General features: G+C 33.1%; 1 protein-coding gene across 1 annotated transcript in view; it reads right to left on the bottom strand.

Moving 5' to 3' along the window:
• RICTOR (RPTOR independent companion of MTOR complex 2) overlaps positions 1 to 16,775 on the bottom strand; it is a 124,944-nt gene that overhangs the window by 40,357 nt on the left and 67,812 nt on the right. Inside the window, exons 7-11 of the mRNA XM_080803916.1 lie at positions 13,402 to 13,528; positions 10,264 to 10,433; positions 4,802 to 4,869; positions 1,377 to 1,444; positions 43 to 125 (exon numbers count right to left, since the gene is read on the bottom strand). Of these exons, the coding sequence (XP_080660042.1) occupies positions 43 to 125; positions 1,377 to 1,444; positions 4,802 to 4,869; positions 10,264 to 10,433; positions 13,402 to 13,528 (516 nt within the window). The remainder of the gene's footprint in view (positions 1 to 42; positions 126 to 1,376; positions 1,445 to 4,801; positions 4,870 to 10,263; positions 10,434 to 13,401; positions 13,529 to 16,775) is intronic.

The following is a 16,775-nucleotide window of genomic DNA, read 5'->3' as shown; positions in this document are numbered from 1 at the left end:
TAAAAATCTGGGAATGAAACAGTAAAAGTAATTTTTGCCTACCCTTATTTCCATATTTGGTATACAAAGTACTCCGATTAGAGACTGGATCCCAGAATTTCCAGGTTTACACAAATTAATAATACCTAAAGAGGATAAAAAAGAAGAAAAAATCACCTGATTTAAATTTCAAAAAATATATAGAGCAATGTATTCATAATATAAAATCTGTGGTATTTTTCCAGATAATTTCAAAATTATGCTATTATTTGGTTATTGTAAGTAACATTTCCCTACTGACTAGAGATTATCAGTAATTTTATCATTTAAATTTTATCATTTATCATTTAAATTTTATCACTTAAATTTAAATATTTGTTGCATACTCAAAAAAGTTCATCAATCTGACTGCCTAGTACTCCTCCTGTTTGCTGATGAGTGAGTCTCAGTCAGAATACTAGAGAAAGTAGAACAATGTTCTGTCTCTCTTACCTAATACCTCCTTAACCTAAAGTGAAATGAAAAAATTTGCTTGGCATTTGTCTTTTAAAAGTATAATTCTAGGGGCGCCTGGGTGGCTTAGTGGGTTAAGCCTCTGCCTTATGCTCAGGTCATGATCTCTGGGTCCTGGGATGGAGCCCCGCCTTGGGCTCTCTGCTCAGCAAGGAGCCTGCTTCCCTGCCTTCTCTCTCTGTCTGTCTCTGCCTACTTGTGATCTCTCTCTGTCAAATAAATAAATAAAATCTTAAAAACAAAAAAAAAGTATAATTTTAAAATTTATTGAATGCACAAAAAAACTATAATTGGCAGAATTCAAATAATCTGTATAGACTGAAATTTTAAGTGGGAGAATTAAGTCAAACAATTTAAAGCACATTAATATGTCACAAAGGAAGTGAATAGCCAATAAACGCATACAAAATATTAGTATCATTAGTCACTATGGAAATCTAAGTAACATTCACAATTAGATACCATGACACATCCACCAGTATGGCTAAAATGTAAGACAACGTGAAATGATGGAAAGGATGCAAGCAACTGGAACTTGTACATGCTGATGATAGGAGTATAAAATAGTTTAAGTATTTTGAGAAAGTCTGGCAGTTTCTTATAAAACTAAACATATATCCACCTTGTGACTCAGCAATTCCATTTGGGTATTTACCTAAGGCAAATGGAAAGCTCATGTCCACAACAAGACTTTTTAATAACCCAGGTAATCATTAGCACACAGACTTACAAATAGTCATTTTAGTAATTTTGTACAAATCCCTCTCTAATAATAACATACAAAGTTAAGACCAGGTTAACATCTAAATTAGATTCTGCAATAGTAATTTAACATTTGAAAAAATGAATCGAGTTTTTCTTATTAAGCAGTACAAGTAACTTACCTGCCCATGACCGGAATGTTGCTATGATTCCCATTTTACTGGCTAGAAACCTCGCTTCTCTGTCTTCTCTGAGAGGGGGTGGGTGCAGGGCGCAAAAAATTAAATGTTAAAATAAAAAGTGAGATTTCCCTCTACTATATCAGGAAAAAAAACTATCATTAGTTAACATTAAAGTATTTACACAGGAAATAAAACATGTTTAAAAAAAAAAGGTCAGATCTACCTCAAAGAAAATTACCCAATTATATATTGACCCCTGCCCCGATTTAAAACTCCCAACATAGTTTAAAGTAAGTTATAAATTCCACTTTTCAATTTGGTTCTACTTTTCCTGCTCTTCCTGAAAATTATTCTTAGATACCTCATTAATATCTCTAATTGAGCACTAGAGACAGCACCACCCTATTTAATAAGCATCCCTGTCAAAAGGTTACCCCTTAGCAAAGAAAATTACCTCTTACTTTTACCACATGCTTTCTTTTTTTAAGTTTGTTTGTTATTTATGTATATATATGTATGTATGTAATCTCTACACCCAACGTAGGGCTCGAACTCATGACCTCAAGATCAAGAGTCACATTCTCTTCTCACTAAGCCAACCAGATGCCCTACCACATGTATTCTCCTCACTTGAAAATTCTTGCCCCAAACTTATTTCAGCATTTCTTTACTTTTCTTTTTTTTATTTTAGCATTTCTAACATGCAAGCTCAACAACCCATATACTCACTGATATGAAATAACTAGATATTATTAATATCACAGCTATTTTCTTCTAATTGAGTATTCAACTATCGTACTGTTTTCTTATGCAATAGTTTTTGACCATTAATCAAGCAATAGAACTATTATATTCATTAAATATTTTCCACATATGACTCATGGCCGGTTTCAATACTTAATAGCAATCTTACACTATTTATGCCATGTCAACCACCTCTATTTTCCCAACTCTCTTTGTTTTTTTGTGCTTTTTGTCTTCCCTAATAAAGTCCTTAACAGTTGTGAGAATACAGAAATCCAGAGAACTGGGAAAGAAAAAATAGAGGGGTTGGATTTTTAAAAAAAAAAGAGAGAGAGAAAATCAAGTTAAAGTGAGCAGTCTGCCAAAGAGAAATGAAACACTTAAAAAGATACACAAACAAGCCACACTAAGCTCTGCAGCATCAAACACACGAGAATGTAACAGAAACTAAAATGAGGAGATAGGGTGGTCGAAGAAATGAGAATTGGACAATTATGGGATAAAGTTTTCACAGCTCCTTCTTGTAAAGATGTTAGTGACGGGGCACCTGGGTGGCTCGGATGGTTGGGCATCTGCCTTTGGTTTGAATCATAATCTCCAGGTCCTGGGAGAGAGCCCCATGTAGGGCTCCCAGCTCAGTGCGGAGTCTGCTTCTCCCTCTCCCTCCGCCTTTTCCCCTGCTTGTACTCTCTCAAATAAATGAATACATCTTAGAAAACATGTTAGTGACAGGAGTGCCTGGATGACTCAGTCAATTAAGCATCCAACTCTTGATTTAGGCTCAGGTCAAGATCTAGGGTCATGAGATGGAGCTCCGCATCAGGATCCAGGTTGAGCGAGGAGCCTGCTTAAGATTCTCAGTCTTTCTCTCTCCCTCTGCCCCTCCCACCTGCTCACACTCGCTCTCTCTTCAAAAGAAAAGAAAATGTTAATGACATACCTACAGTGACTGCCTAGTAATCCGTCTCTAACCTACTCAATAAATTTCTAATATTAAAAAAAAAAACAAAACTCCATTTTCCCTTGTTTCCTGGCCATAATGTACCAATGCTCCAGAAACCACCCATACTCTAGGAAATAAATCAAAGTAAAGCACAGAACCAAACAGGTAAGGAAGGATTTTGGTAGAATGTACCTTATCCCTCCAACTCTAAAAAACAGCCAGGCTCATCTCTCACTCACCCCGGTAGGCAGAATTCTAAAAATGTCTACCATCCCCTCAAGATTCCATGCCCTATCCCTGGATCCTGTGAATATGGTATCATTGCTATGACTGTGACTAATTTAACCTTATATAGCCTGGCAGATCTTAAAAGACAGGGAGATAATCTGATAGGCTTGATCTAACTGGAGTTTTCACTAGCTAGTGGCAGAAGAGAAAGAGAGATTCAAAGCAAAGGATTCCAGGAATTTCGCTCTGTTTGAAGACAGAGGGAGCCAAGTGCCAAGGAACAAGGATGGCCTCTGGAAACTGAGAGTAGGCCCCAGCTGACAGCAAGCAAAAGAGATCTCAGTTTTACAATAGCAAGGCAGTAAATTCTGCCAACAATGTGAATGAACTTGGAAATGGATTTTTCATCAGAACTTACAGACAAAAGCTATGCCAGCTCTTATCTGACTTCTGACCTACTGAACTGTGAGGTAATAAATTGATTTATTTAAGCTGCTACATTCATAGTAATTTGTCAGTTAACAGTGGAAAGTGCATTTCTGCCATCAATAAGGAGAATATTAAATGTCATCAGGAAAAGCCAGGAAAGGGGCCTAAGAATCCCAATTCACAACTCAGCAGGAGGAAGATTTGAGAAGTCTTAAACAGAGAACATCTATTTTGATTTCTTAGCTCAGGTCATGAAATGTTAGGGTGTGATCAGTCGACAGTTATAGAAGTAATTAAAGATACAAAACCACTCAGTATCTTCCATAAAAATGAAAAACAATGAAAAATGAAAAACAATAAAAATATCCCATTTCACAATATTCTAAAACTTAAGAATTTTAAGTTATATTCTATCTATTAAACAAGTGTTTATGTCTGCAATTCAATAATCCTACTAGAAAAACACTTCATAGCACATTTATTATCGCGCAATCTGTAAAATCTTTACAGATAATATGTTAATACACTGATCTCTAAATCAGTTTATAGTTATCCCAAAATACCTCATGAACATGGGCTTTTCTTTCCAAAAAGATGTTGAAAATTACCCTACCTCATTCCTAGAAAACAACCTTTACTTTATCTCCTTTTACTTTCCCACTAACCTTACTTTCAAAATTCTACAGAATATCATTCTGCTTAGTCAGTTTGTTAAGGCAGCTCTTCATTCTATTCCCTGTTATGATTTCATTCTTTTAAGTCTCTTAATATAATTATGCTAAAAATACATACAACAGAAAAATAATTAAAGATCTAGGTTTTTATTGCAATCTATCTTACATTATTTTAAATAAGAAATTGAGTCTTTAAATTTCTCATAACTTTTTAATTTCTTAAACCACAGCTAATTATGAGAACCACAACATAAATTTCCTATTAGTGAAAATTTACTTAAGCTCTCATTGAGGAAATTTACTTAAACTCTCATTGCTCTAACTCTACATGCAATCAGACAAACCTAAAAGCTTTAACAGCAACATACACACTGCCTTATAAATTACTAGGAACAAATGGTACTTACTTGAGTTGTCCTTCAGCTGTATCTGGACTGTGTCTGTAGTGAAAATCAGTATAGGGTGCTAAAATTCGCTAGTAAAAAAAAAAAGGAGAAAAAGAAGAAAAAATTTAGTGTTTATTATAAAACACATTCTTCCTGTAACAAGCTAAAATTAACTTCACTTCTCTGTATCTTTATTGGGTATGCTGTTTGAGAAACTTGGTTCTTCAAACTCATCATCAAGGAATATATGCGTGATTTTTTATTTTATTTTAAGATTTTATTTATTTGACAGAGCGAGAGCATGAGCAGGGGGAAGAGCAAGGGGAGATGGAGAAGCAGGCTCCCTGCTGAGCAGAGAGCCAGATGTGGCCTCAATCCCAGGACCCTGGGATCATGACCTGAGCAGAAGGCAGACCAGACTGAGCCACCTAGGTGCCCAAGTTGAGTATTTTTAATGTACAAATTAAATTTTGGATGCACAACCCATTAATCTAAGGTTTGGTGTATCTTCTCAAACTAAGTCCATCCCTCTAACTAGCACCAGATGAAGAAGACATTAGAATCCTTAAAGCCTCCTTATTCCTAAATTCAGTCACCACCTAACCCATTTTAAAACCATGACTTAGTTTTGCTTATTTTTGAACATTATTAAGTGGTTTATTACACCCTCCTTGGGGTGCTAGTATAAAAAAATCCAAGTTATTTGGTGTATTACCCTAGTATTTAGCAATCTTGCTAAAGTCACTTATTTTAAACTTTTAACCACTATATCTCATTTATCAACTCTCTCACCACGCCTACTGCATTACTGTGGTCTAACTTTTAATATTAAATATAACTTAAAATACATAAGACATTATTAAAATTGCTTTCGACAATCAGTATTCTTTTATATTTAGTCATATATGTGCCTTTTCTGTCACTACTCATTCCTTCCTAAATTTCTTCGTTTGTCTTAGATCATTTTCCCCTTGAGGACTTCCTTTACTCTTTTATTCTCTCTGTGTGTCATTTTTTAAGCAACAATAAATATTTATTATCTCATATGGTTCCTGGGAGACAGCAGTCTATGACAGGCTTAGCTGTGCAGTTACGGTTTGGGGCCCTCATTAAGATTGCAGTCAAAATACTGGTCAGGCTACAGTCACCTGAAGCCTTGACTGGAGCTGGAGGACCTGTTTCAAGATGGCTCATGCACAATGTGCTAATTGACAGCGACAGAGTTCAGCTCCTCTCCACAGGTACCTTCCCTTGGACCGCTTTAGCGTCTTCCTGACGTAAGCACAAGTAATCCAAGAAAGAGTAGTGTTTCTTTACATTCTGTTTGGTCTTCTCTTTTTTTTACTTAGTCTCAAAAAATCTTTTATTTTACTTTTGTTTTTGAAAGACATTTTCTTTGGGTTAGGCTGGCATATTCTCCTTTCCGTGCTCTAAAGATGCCATTTGACTGTCTTCTAGTTTTCAAGAGTTCTGTTGGGAATCAGCTATCAGACATGTTCCTTTGAAAGTAACATGTTTTTGTTTTTTTTTTCCCCTCTCAAGCTGTTTTCAAGATTTTTATTTATCTTGGTTTTCAACAATCTTACCATGATGTGCCTACATGTTTTCTTTGTATTATCTTATTCGGAGTTTTGTGAGCCTTGTGAGCATAAAGTTTCATCAGTTTCAGAAACAAAAGTCCTGGCCATTGTCTCTTTGGATATTTGCTTCTGCCCATTTTCTCTTTCTTCTCCAAAGACAAAATTATATCTTATCACTTTTGTGTGTTCTGTTCATTTCTTTCTTTTTCCTTTCTGTGCTTTACCCTGGATATTTTTATTGACTTTTCCTCTAGTTTACTAATATCTTCTTGTCCAAAATGCACTTTTCATTGAGTTCAGAATTTCAAGTATTTTTCAGTACTACAACTTCTACTGAAATCATTTATGTGTTTCAGTGATCTGTTCAAATTCACCATTATTTCATTATTTTCTTTTTTCTTAATTTTCCTGAACAAATTACACATGGTTGTTTTATTTATTTATTTAAGACTGATTTGAGAGACAGCAAAAAAGAGAACGTGAGAGTGAGCACGGAATGGGAGAAGCAGAGAGAGTGAGATAGTCTTAAGCAGACGCTGCGCTGTGAGGCTGGATCTCACAACCCTGAGATCATGACCTGAGCCGAAACCAAGAGTCGGACACTTAACCAACTGTCACCCAGGCATCCTGGGTGTTGTTTAAAATAACACTCATAGTTGTTTTAAACGCTTTCCCTCTAACTGCACTATCTGGATCACCTGTGGGTATGGTTCTATAGAATGTTTTTCTTTTGGGTGTTTAGTCAAATGGTCATATCTTTTTGCATGACATTCAATCAAATTAATAAGTGAATGTCAAGACATTGTGAATATTCCAAATGATGTTACCTCTATCAGAAATGGTTTATACTCTCCTCTGTTAGGTAGAGTAAGGTGGGGGGCTGATCACCTTATCTTTATCACCAACTGTGTTAAATTGAGACTACACTGTAATTTTAAGAAGACTGAAGATACCTTTGGTTTTCCCCCATTCCTCAAGTATGGTCTTCCAGGATTTTCAATAGAGAACTTAGCAAATATTTTTCTCCTTAGCAATAGAGACTGGGAATCTTTTCTACGTATTTCTTAAGTTTTGAACTTAAATCTTTAGCTACCCACCCAGAAAAGCTTCAGAATTTGGGATATGTCAAGAACAAGAAATCAGTGTTTCAGTACCACACAAATGCCAAAAGCTACTTTGGCTTTTCTGATCCCAGCAAAGGCCTACCTGGATTTTCAGTTTCTAGTTATATATTGATCAATAAATGGCCCCAAGAAAAAAAGTAATTACATATAACCAGTGTAAATTCACTACTGCTTTTGGGCCTTCCAACTTTTGCCCATGGCCCCTCCTAAAAGGTCTTTGCATTCTATGCACTGGGGACTACAACATGTTCCCCATTGTGCTTACCACCTCAGGTTCTGACATCCTAGTTTTTGTCCCACACAGTCTTGTTTCAGCAAATATCTAAAGGAGTATATCAGACTTAGTCTGGGACTTTTCCTATCTCTAGGCTTACCATACTTGCATGATTGCCAAATACTCTGGTCTACTAAGCCCACATCATGTTCTTAGCCTTTAGCCTGTGCCCCAAATCTGCAAATGCCCCCAAGAGCATCTGTAGATCTTCAGGGCAACTCTCAAAGAATCTTCCCTCTCAAAAATTCCACTCTTTCTGGCTCTTATTGCTTTCACAGCTCTATGCTGCTTTAAATATATGACTTCCATAATTATTCCAGTTTTGTAGTTTCCATAGCAGATGCTATGAGCGATCGAATTTATTCTACTCTGAAGTGTAACTTTAAAAGATAAAGTTTTTAAAAATTACTACAAAAAATTACAGTTGATTTACAATCCTTATAGACTGTCTATATTATATACATTATATACATTATATTAAATCCACACATTTTTCTGTCTGAGGTCGAAACATATCACAGATAGCAGAAATTAAAGCGAAAGTAAATTTAAAAAGGGATTTTTAAGAGGAAGACAGATGTGAGCCTAACAACAGAGATAGCAGCACTGAAAACAGTTCCTTTGTATGGAGAAATGGAAATCAAAGTATCAATTTAGAATCAAATTTTGTAAAATATAATTAATAAAAATGAGGATAATATTCTCAGCGACTATAAAATGAAGATGATGATATTAAAGTAGATGATGAAGAATGATATCTAAGGTAAACAGTATTTATTGAATATTTACTATGTGCTAGGTACTAAAGTACAAAGATCAGAATTTTATGCAGATTAGAATTAACATATGTAAAGTGCCTGGAAATACTAACTCATTATAAGCATTACATGAGTGTTAGCTGGTGTTATTACAACTACTATTATTATGACAGTATTTATTGTTCACAATAATTCTTTAAAATGAAAACCATGACCTTCCTTTTACCTAAGAAAAAAATGGGTCCAAGAGAGGCTCATAACTTGTCCAAGTCATAAAGCTAGTAGATTATAGGAGTAAAAAAATCAAAACCAGATCTGTATAGTCCAAAGTCTATGCTCTAAATCACTATGCTATTTTGGGGAAACCTTGTTAGAGGAGTAAAGAAGAAACATTTGTGGTTTTAAAGAAATAGATACATAAGCAAAGACACCCCTGTACTTAAATGTCTACCATATTCTTTTGAGGTTTTTTTTTTTTTTATTAATAAAGGCTTGGCTAATTTGTTTTATAATTACATAGGAATAAAAAAATAGGCCTTTATTATAATCATCTCACCAATCCTAAAATTATAGTTCTACCTGATTAAAAAAAATTCAGGCTAAACATACTATAAAACATCAAAAATGCTAGTTTATTCCCAATGGACTCCCATGAATAATGACTGTATTTGAAATCACTTGTTGAGAAGAAAATTTTACTTATTTATTAGTTAATGATAAAAGCTGTCACTTTTATAATCTCAAATACTTCTACTGGCCTTAATAAAACCAGAATTGTAAGACTGAAGACAAATTCCATATAATGATTTCAAAAAACATGCTAAAGAACAATTCATCTTTTATACTTTGCATAATTTCATACCCTAATATAAACAAATCCTTAGTTTAATCTTACTCTGAATAATATCTACAATGGACAACAATGTAGTGCATTCACACAGATAAATTCTAAGATCAGTTTGCAGTAATTCTGTTCTAACCTCCACTACACACTTTATTATAAAAAAGAGTAGAAAGCAGTCTTATTATTTTAGACTAACTATAAAAAAAAACTGAAATAGTAAAAAAATTAAATTGCACTATATTTTAAAAAGAAAAGATTCGTATTCTTTTTCTTTCAAGTATATATGGTCATTAGTTGCTAACAAGTGCCTCTAAGTTCAGAGAATTTTAGCATGGGTTAATAAATAAATAGTATATAATTAGCAGGAGCTATCCACACAGTTAACATACTAAAGTTCTTAAAAAGAAACAGTTCTCTTAAATAAGCAGGTAAATGTATATGCAACTTTACTTGTGCTATAATTGGTTTAATAAAGTTTTCACAGATAATAAAAAAATAAACTTCACTTTATATATTGATGAAATATTCTTGAGCATAATATTTCCAAGTCAGTCCAAATGGAATGAGCTATAAAATATTGCTGAGGAAGCCTCTGCCTTCGGCTCAGGTCATGATCTCAGGGTCTTGAGATCGAGCCCCACATCGGTCTCTCTGCTCAGCAGGAAGCCTGCTTCCTCCTCTCTCTCTGCCTGCCTCTCTGCCTACTTGTGATCTCTGTCTGTCAAATAAATAAATAAAATCTTTAAAAATATATATATATATATTGCTGAGGAAAAGTCAGTCTTAATTTATGTTTGGTAATTAACTCTGTGCTGCATCTATTAACTTTAAAATTTCAAAGCAAGACTAGGTATGTATTTAAAGTCATATTATAAAACTAGAAAAGGATATTAAAGTTCCTACCTCTAACTCTACATCAGCTCGCACATATTGTCGGGTCTTTGGATGATTAAGGAGGTGCAAAATTGTAGTAATTAGGGCCTCATTTATTCGACTTAATTGACAGTCGATCACATTTTTCAGGATGGTGTTTAGTCCACCTCGAAGGGCCACCACCTCTGGATTCTGAAGTGCTAAAATAAAAAAGAAAAACTTAATAAAGTATGTAGTGGATATATAATAAAAAGTAATCAGAAATCTGGAATTATATGGTGAAACAACTTCCTTTCTGACTTGAAAAACTTTCTACTCAAAGACTTTTAAAACATGGATAAATGTATCTAATAAGAGTCATTGAATATACTCTTCCCAAATTGCTTTTTTATATTCTTTGTCCATATTTTACTGGAATGGTTTTTCTTTCCTATCAATTGTAAGAAGTTGTTCATTTAATGGGAATATATTAGCTTTTCATCTATTTCAAATCTTTCATCTGCTTTGCAATTTAACTTTGGATTTTAATCTTAGATTTTAAACTCAGAAACTCCTCCCTTACTTCAAAGATCAGGCCTTTTCTGATCATGCCCACACATACATCTATGTGTTTTAAATGAGTTCATGATTAACATTCCAGCTTTCAATCTCAGGAAATTGAGTTTTGCTTAATACTGATAAATTCAATCTTTTTTCAAATGTTTAATCAATTATCCTAGCATGCTTCACAATCTGATTTTTATTATTCTGATATACTAATTCCCTATATATCATAGTCTGCAACGCAATTTCTTTTCATTTTTCTCTCTTAATCACCGAGCTTAATAAGTTTTTATTAAAAAAAAAAACAAACAAAACCCTTTCCCTTCCCTTCATTATTGTTTCTCAAAAATGTTCTCATGGTTGGATATCTCATGTTTATTCTAGCCTTATTTTAAAATTAGGCTTCTTCTATTTTTTTCCTACATTGAGGTATGTATAATTACAGAGAGTAAAATTCACAGATTTTAACAGTACAGTTCAATAAATTTTGAATTTTTATATTCTTGTAACCAATATCCAATCAAGATACACAAATTTCATCATCTAGAAAGTTCCCCCATACCACTTTTCAATCAGTATTCCCTCTACTACACAACCAATGTTCTCATTTCTACATTATTAAGAATTAATTTGACAAATTCAAACGTAAAAAGTATCCCCCCAAACACAGGCACAAGTGATACATTTCTTACTAAGTTTTGTGATACATAGTTCTCTTTTCTACTCTGGAAATAGTATTTTTTTTTCTAATATATTTACTAATTTTATCACTGAAACACAAAATAAATCTATATTTTCACATTTCTACTGTCTTGAATTAGTTAAGTTCTGTTTTTCAGCTGATTCAGAGTTTTCTAGATATATCATCTACAATATGTAAACATCATTTATTAGTTTAATTTACTAACCTGCTGAAAGTTTTTAGCAATACTAATTTAATTAGGAATTAAGTTTATAGTATTTACAGAGATTTACCATTAAGAATAATACAGTACTGATCTGAAATATTCTAGAATGTTAACAAAAAAGGTTTTAATTATTTTATATATGTGTATAGGTGTGGGTATATGTATATCTATGTGTATATGCATATAAAATGATAGTTTCATTAAAAAATTGGTAGGTTTCCATATTTTAATACTTTCAATTAGCTTACATTATATAAGAACTCTGTTCCTTGGAACAATTTTTTAAAGACAAAACTACCTGAATAAGTCTTTTTGAAGGCAATTATTTCATCAAGTACTTCTATGGTTTTTATCTTACTATGTTTTCTATTTTTTGAGTTAACTGGAAATAAAATTTCCTCCAAAAACCCATTCATTTCAATAAGATTTTCAAATATTTATAAAAATTATTTCATAATTTTAAAAAATTCCTATTTCTTTCTTCCTCATTTGTATATTCATCCTGTGTTTCTCTGACTTCCATGTTTTTCAAACATTAGTGCATCTCTGGGTACCCATATATGTTTCTCTCCAACTAACTGATTATTTTAAATCATCAGTCTTGTTCTCTAATTAGGACTCTTAATTTCATTGTTGCTTTCCTCCTGCTTACCCTTAAGTTGATTTTCTTTCCTTCTTTTTTTTTATTTCTTGGGCTCATTCACTTATTTTCATTGCTTTTTGCTTAATTATAAAAGCATTTTATGTAAGTTAACTCTGAATACAGCTTTCCAAGCATCCCATATACTGACATGTCAAATTTTTATTATTTTCAAAATGTCCTTGATTAACTTTCTGACTTTAATAAGTCTTTAAATAAGTATAAACTGTGAATGGAACCTTTAAATCTCAATAATAGGGTTTGATTCTCTTAAATTTAGTTTATGGCTTTGTTATTAACTTTATTATGTCAAGAGTGAATGTAACCTACATGAGCTCTACTTTTGGTGGGAAAAATCACCTCTTATCATTTAAAAGTGTATTTTTTGGTTTTAAGTGAGGTTGAACTTTCTAAATATATTGATTAGTCATGTTTCTTTGAGAATTATTTATTTTTCTTACTGATCTGCATATAAATAAGTTACTTACCTCTCATGTTTGTAACATTTATTTTTTTGTTTGCTCCAGCACAGAGCGTTTTTTTTGTTTCCTTTTAACAAAATCTATAGCTGCTGAAATCTGTTCATTTCTTTTGATAACTCAAGACTCCTTTTCTTTACAATCATCAGATAAATGCTCATCCATTTTTTTCTGTTTTTCCCCACTTCACTCTTTAATTGTTTTGCATTTAGATTTTTTTTTTAATGTATAATAGATTGTTTTTTAACCCACATCAAGATATAGTGTGGTTAACTAATGTCTGAGAACCAGACCTTTAGCAATTTTATTCTCAACACTGGAATCTGGACAATTCTTATATTCCTATAAACTAAATTTTTCCTATCTTTGTATCAATAACTAAGAGAACTAAGAGAATTCACGCATGAAAGGCATTTTAAAATGTCATATTCTTATATTTGTTCTAAAACACTTTATTTTTATTACTTGGAGAAAATTCTGACCCAGTTCACATTAAAAAATGTTACATTCTTATATATATATATATGTATATGTGTATATATATATATATATATATTCCTAAAATGCTTCATTTTCATTACTTGAAGAGAATTCTGACCTAGTTCACAGATAATGGCAATGCATGCTCGGACCATTCTGTCTCTTTCTTGAAGTCCGTCATTTCCAACTGCTATTAATGAGTTGGCCACAGAGCTAGGAAACAAGGAAGCATTCACAGTAATCATCTGTAACAAGGAGGAATCAGAAAAAGAAGTTATTTACTTCATAATACATGTTTAAAACCTATTTTGTTCAGATCGAGGTGTTTATAACCACGGAATATTTATAAGATCCAGGCATCAATTTTAATCTTCTTCATAAGAACATTTCAAAGGGTTACTAATTGATGCAATGTTAATCATTGTTACTATGGGTAAATGTTGGCTATTTTCCCCTAATAATTCAGACTATAAATCAATTAAATGACAATATTTAATGTTTCTGAGATTCTAAGCTCCTCTCAAATAGGAACTATATTTAATACAACTTTTCAGTACCTAGACAAAGGAAGTCAGTGGTAACAACAGCTGTCAACACACTACTGCACTGTTCCATTCCTAACTCTTCCCCATATATAGCCACCAAGTCCTGTTCTACCAATTTACTCACTATCCATATTCTCTCTCCCATCAAACTCTAATTTGGGCCCTCATTCTTCCTCACTTTACTGCAATAGATGTCTAATAATCTCCCTCTAACCATCACTTGTTGCTATGCCAAAAGATAAAATTAGTAATCCATAATCTATGTTTAATATTTCAAAATGCATGATGCAAACAGTATTTTTCTGGTGACAAAACTTTGGATAAATCTTACTTTAAATGAAGAGTTTAATTGGCAATAATATATTTGTAATAATGAAAATAGATAACATTATCTTCAGTTTGGAAATTAGAAAGAAAACAAATTATGTAGTTAATGACTGCTTAATAAACAAAGCCTGGTAGGTGAACAATTTCCAAAATAATAGGTCTCTGAGTAGGGATAATTGATCTGTAGTAGATGTTATTGGATTTATAAACCTATGTATCAAGGGCAAGTGAACCCCTAAATGAATCCCCTTCAACTGTAAAAAAATATGTGCTATGTTAATCTCTTACTATATATGAATAAAGAAATAATATATAAGGAAAATTGATGGCTTAAATTAGGCAGGCAGTGAGTAGAATTTCAAGGGGATAAAGAGTAGTAATAGCTGAAAAGTGGGAAAATTATACAGAAGAAGAGAAAGACAAAAACCAGGAAAGATTCTCTGGACTGGAGAGAAAGGAAAAAAAAAAAAAAAAAACCAAAGACACTGAAAATGAGCATGGAAACAAAAAATCTTCCAAATGAATGAGACAAGTGAAGATAGGTGAAAAAGGAAAAAAAAAAACCATGAATATTCCTTAATTACTCATGGAAAAGTTATCCTAAAGCAATAAATGTTTCTACCTTTTCTTTAAAATAAAGAAGATTAATACTTACATTGAAAATTTTAAAACTTTTAAAATGCATACAAAAAACCATCGTGACCTAGCCATTATAACATTAACATTAATTTCTACTAGCTCTTGCCAAGATGTTGGTGAAAAAAAGAAATATGTGCTTTGGTTGTTAAAAAATACTACTGAGGAGCGCCTGGGTGGCTCAGTCACTAAGCATCTATCTGCCTTTGGCTCAGGTCATGATCCCAGGGTCCGGAGATGGAGCGCCCCATAGGGCTCCCTGCTCACTCGGGAGCCTGCTTCTCCCTCTCACACTCCCTGCTTGTGTTCCCTCTCTCGCTGTGTCTTTCTCTGTAAATAAATAAATAAAATCTTAAAAAAAAATTACTACTGAAATTACAGTTCCTCTAACCAATAGAGGTCACTATTCATTCAGCAAGTATGCTTCCTCTTAATTTTATCTTCATTTAGCTAAAGCAGGGAGGAACACTGCACCACAATTCTTCCTCTGAGTCTACATCCTACCATCAGGTATAAGCAATTTTCCTGCCTTTGGATTCACAAATGTTATCTGCCTCAAATTACTCTGTGTTTTAGAAGATAACAGAAGAAAACAATATTTTTGCCATAGCATTATTAAATTGTTAAGGGTCTATTTACTTCTACTGGGATGTTTACAAACTAAATTGTAATGTGCCAAAACATTTTACAAGGGGTGCCTGGGTGGCTCCATGGGTTAAGCCTCTGCCTTCAGCTCAGTCATGATCTCAGGGTCCTGGGATCAAACCCCACTTCAGGCTCTCTGCTCAGCAGTGAGCCTGCTTCCCCCTCTTTCTCTGCCTGCCTCTCTGCCAACTTGTGATCTCTCTATGTCAAATAAATAAATAAAATCTTAGAAACAAAAAATTTGAGGAGTGAAATCACAGCCTCAATATGACTCTCTACCCACTGACAGAAATACTGTAATCTATCTTCAATATTACTCTTATTAGAATTGTAAATATCTTTTAAGCCATTCATCCATTTACCTCTTCCTTACTATGCTCACCTGTGGGTATTACTACTAACCCCAAGCTGGACAATTGAAATAAAAGAGAAAAAGAGGAGATCTAGTTAATGTACAAATTCAATACTCTACCATTCTGAAGTATGTGGACATAACTGAATTCAAAGGTGAGTAAAGAGAAGGGTTAAAAATTTCACTTTTTTAAATAATTTAAATAATTTTTGATGTTTTTACATTAAAGCAACCATATACTGCGTAAGTCTCATAAATGCTTAGGATGAAACAGGATACTTAGGATGAAACATGAAAAAATTCATACATAGCTGTCCTTACCAAGTTAACTGTTAGTTCAATGTTTTGCCATGAGGGTATCACATTAATTAACAACAAAAAATTCCGTGAAAACCTCTCATTAGAAGCATTATGGGTTATCCCTACCACGCTCTAATGCAGAATTTAGATTCTGACCTATCCTGTAAAATGGTCTGAACTGCTAATTGAAACTGTTATGGACTCTATCTAAATTTGACCCCAAAACCAGCTTGTAACGCTCTGTGACATTCTTTTAATGGTATTAACTCCAAACATACAAGTAAAAGTAGAGTGGGGAACAAGTAATCCTCTTTCTCCAATACTACATCAAAAAAGTAGTAATTTCATTTACGTGTCTACTAAGGAAGAAATACAGTAGTTCTTCCCCACTCTCTTATCCATGGGGGATATGTTCCAAAACCCCCAAGTGGATATTGAAACCACAGACAGTACTGAACTCTATACATAAACTATACTAAAAGTATAGTTTGACTGAAAGCCTTACCGATAACATAAACAGTTAAACATATTCTGTATGTTTTATAGACTATGTTCTTACAATAAAGGAAGCTAAAGAAAATGTTAAGAAAATCATAAGAGATAATACATTTACAGTTCTATATTTACAGAAAAAAAATTTACATAAGTAGACCCATGAAGTTCAAAAGTATACTATTTTTTTTACTG

This window comes from Martes martes (genome assembly GCF_963455335.1).
Source record: "Martes martes genome assembly, chromosome: 5".
NCBI classification, from domain to species: Eukaryota; Metazoa; Chordata; class Mammalia; order Carnivora; family Mustelidae; genus Martes; species Martes martes.
The sequence above is the reverse complement of the archived record's forward strand: the minus strand, read 5'-3'. Positions and strand labels throughout refer to the sequence as shown.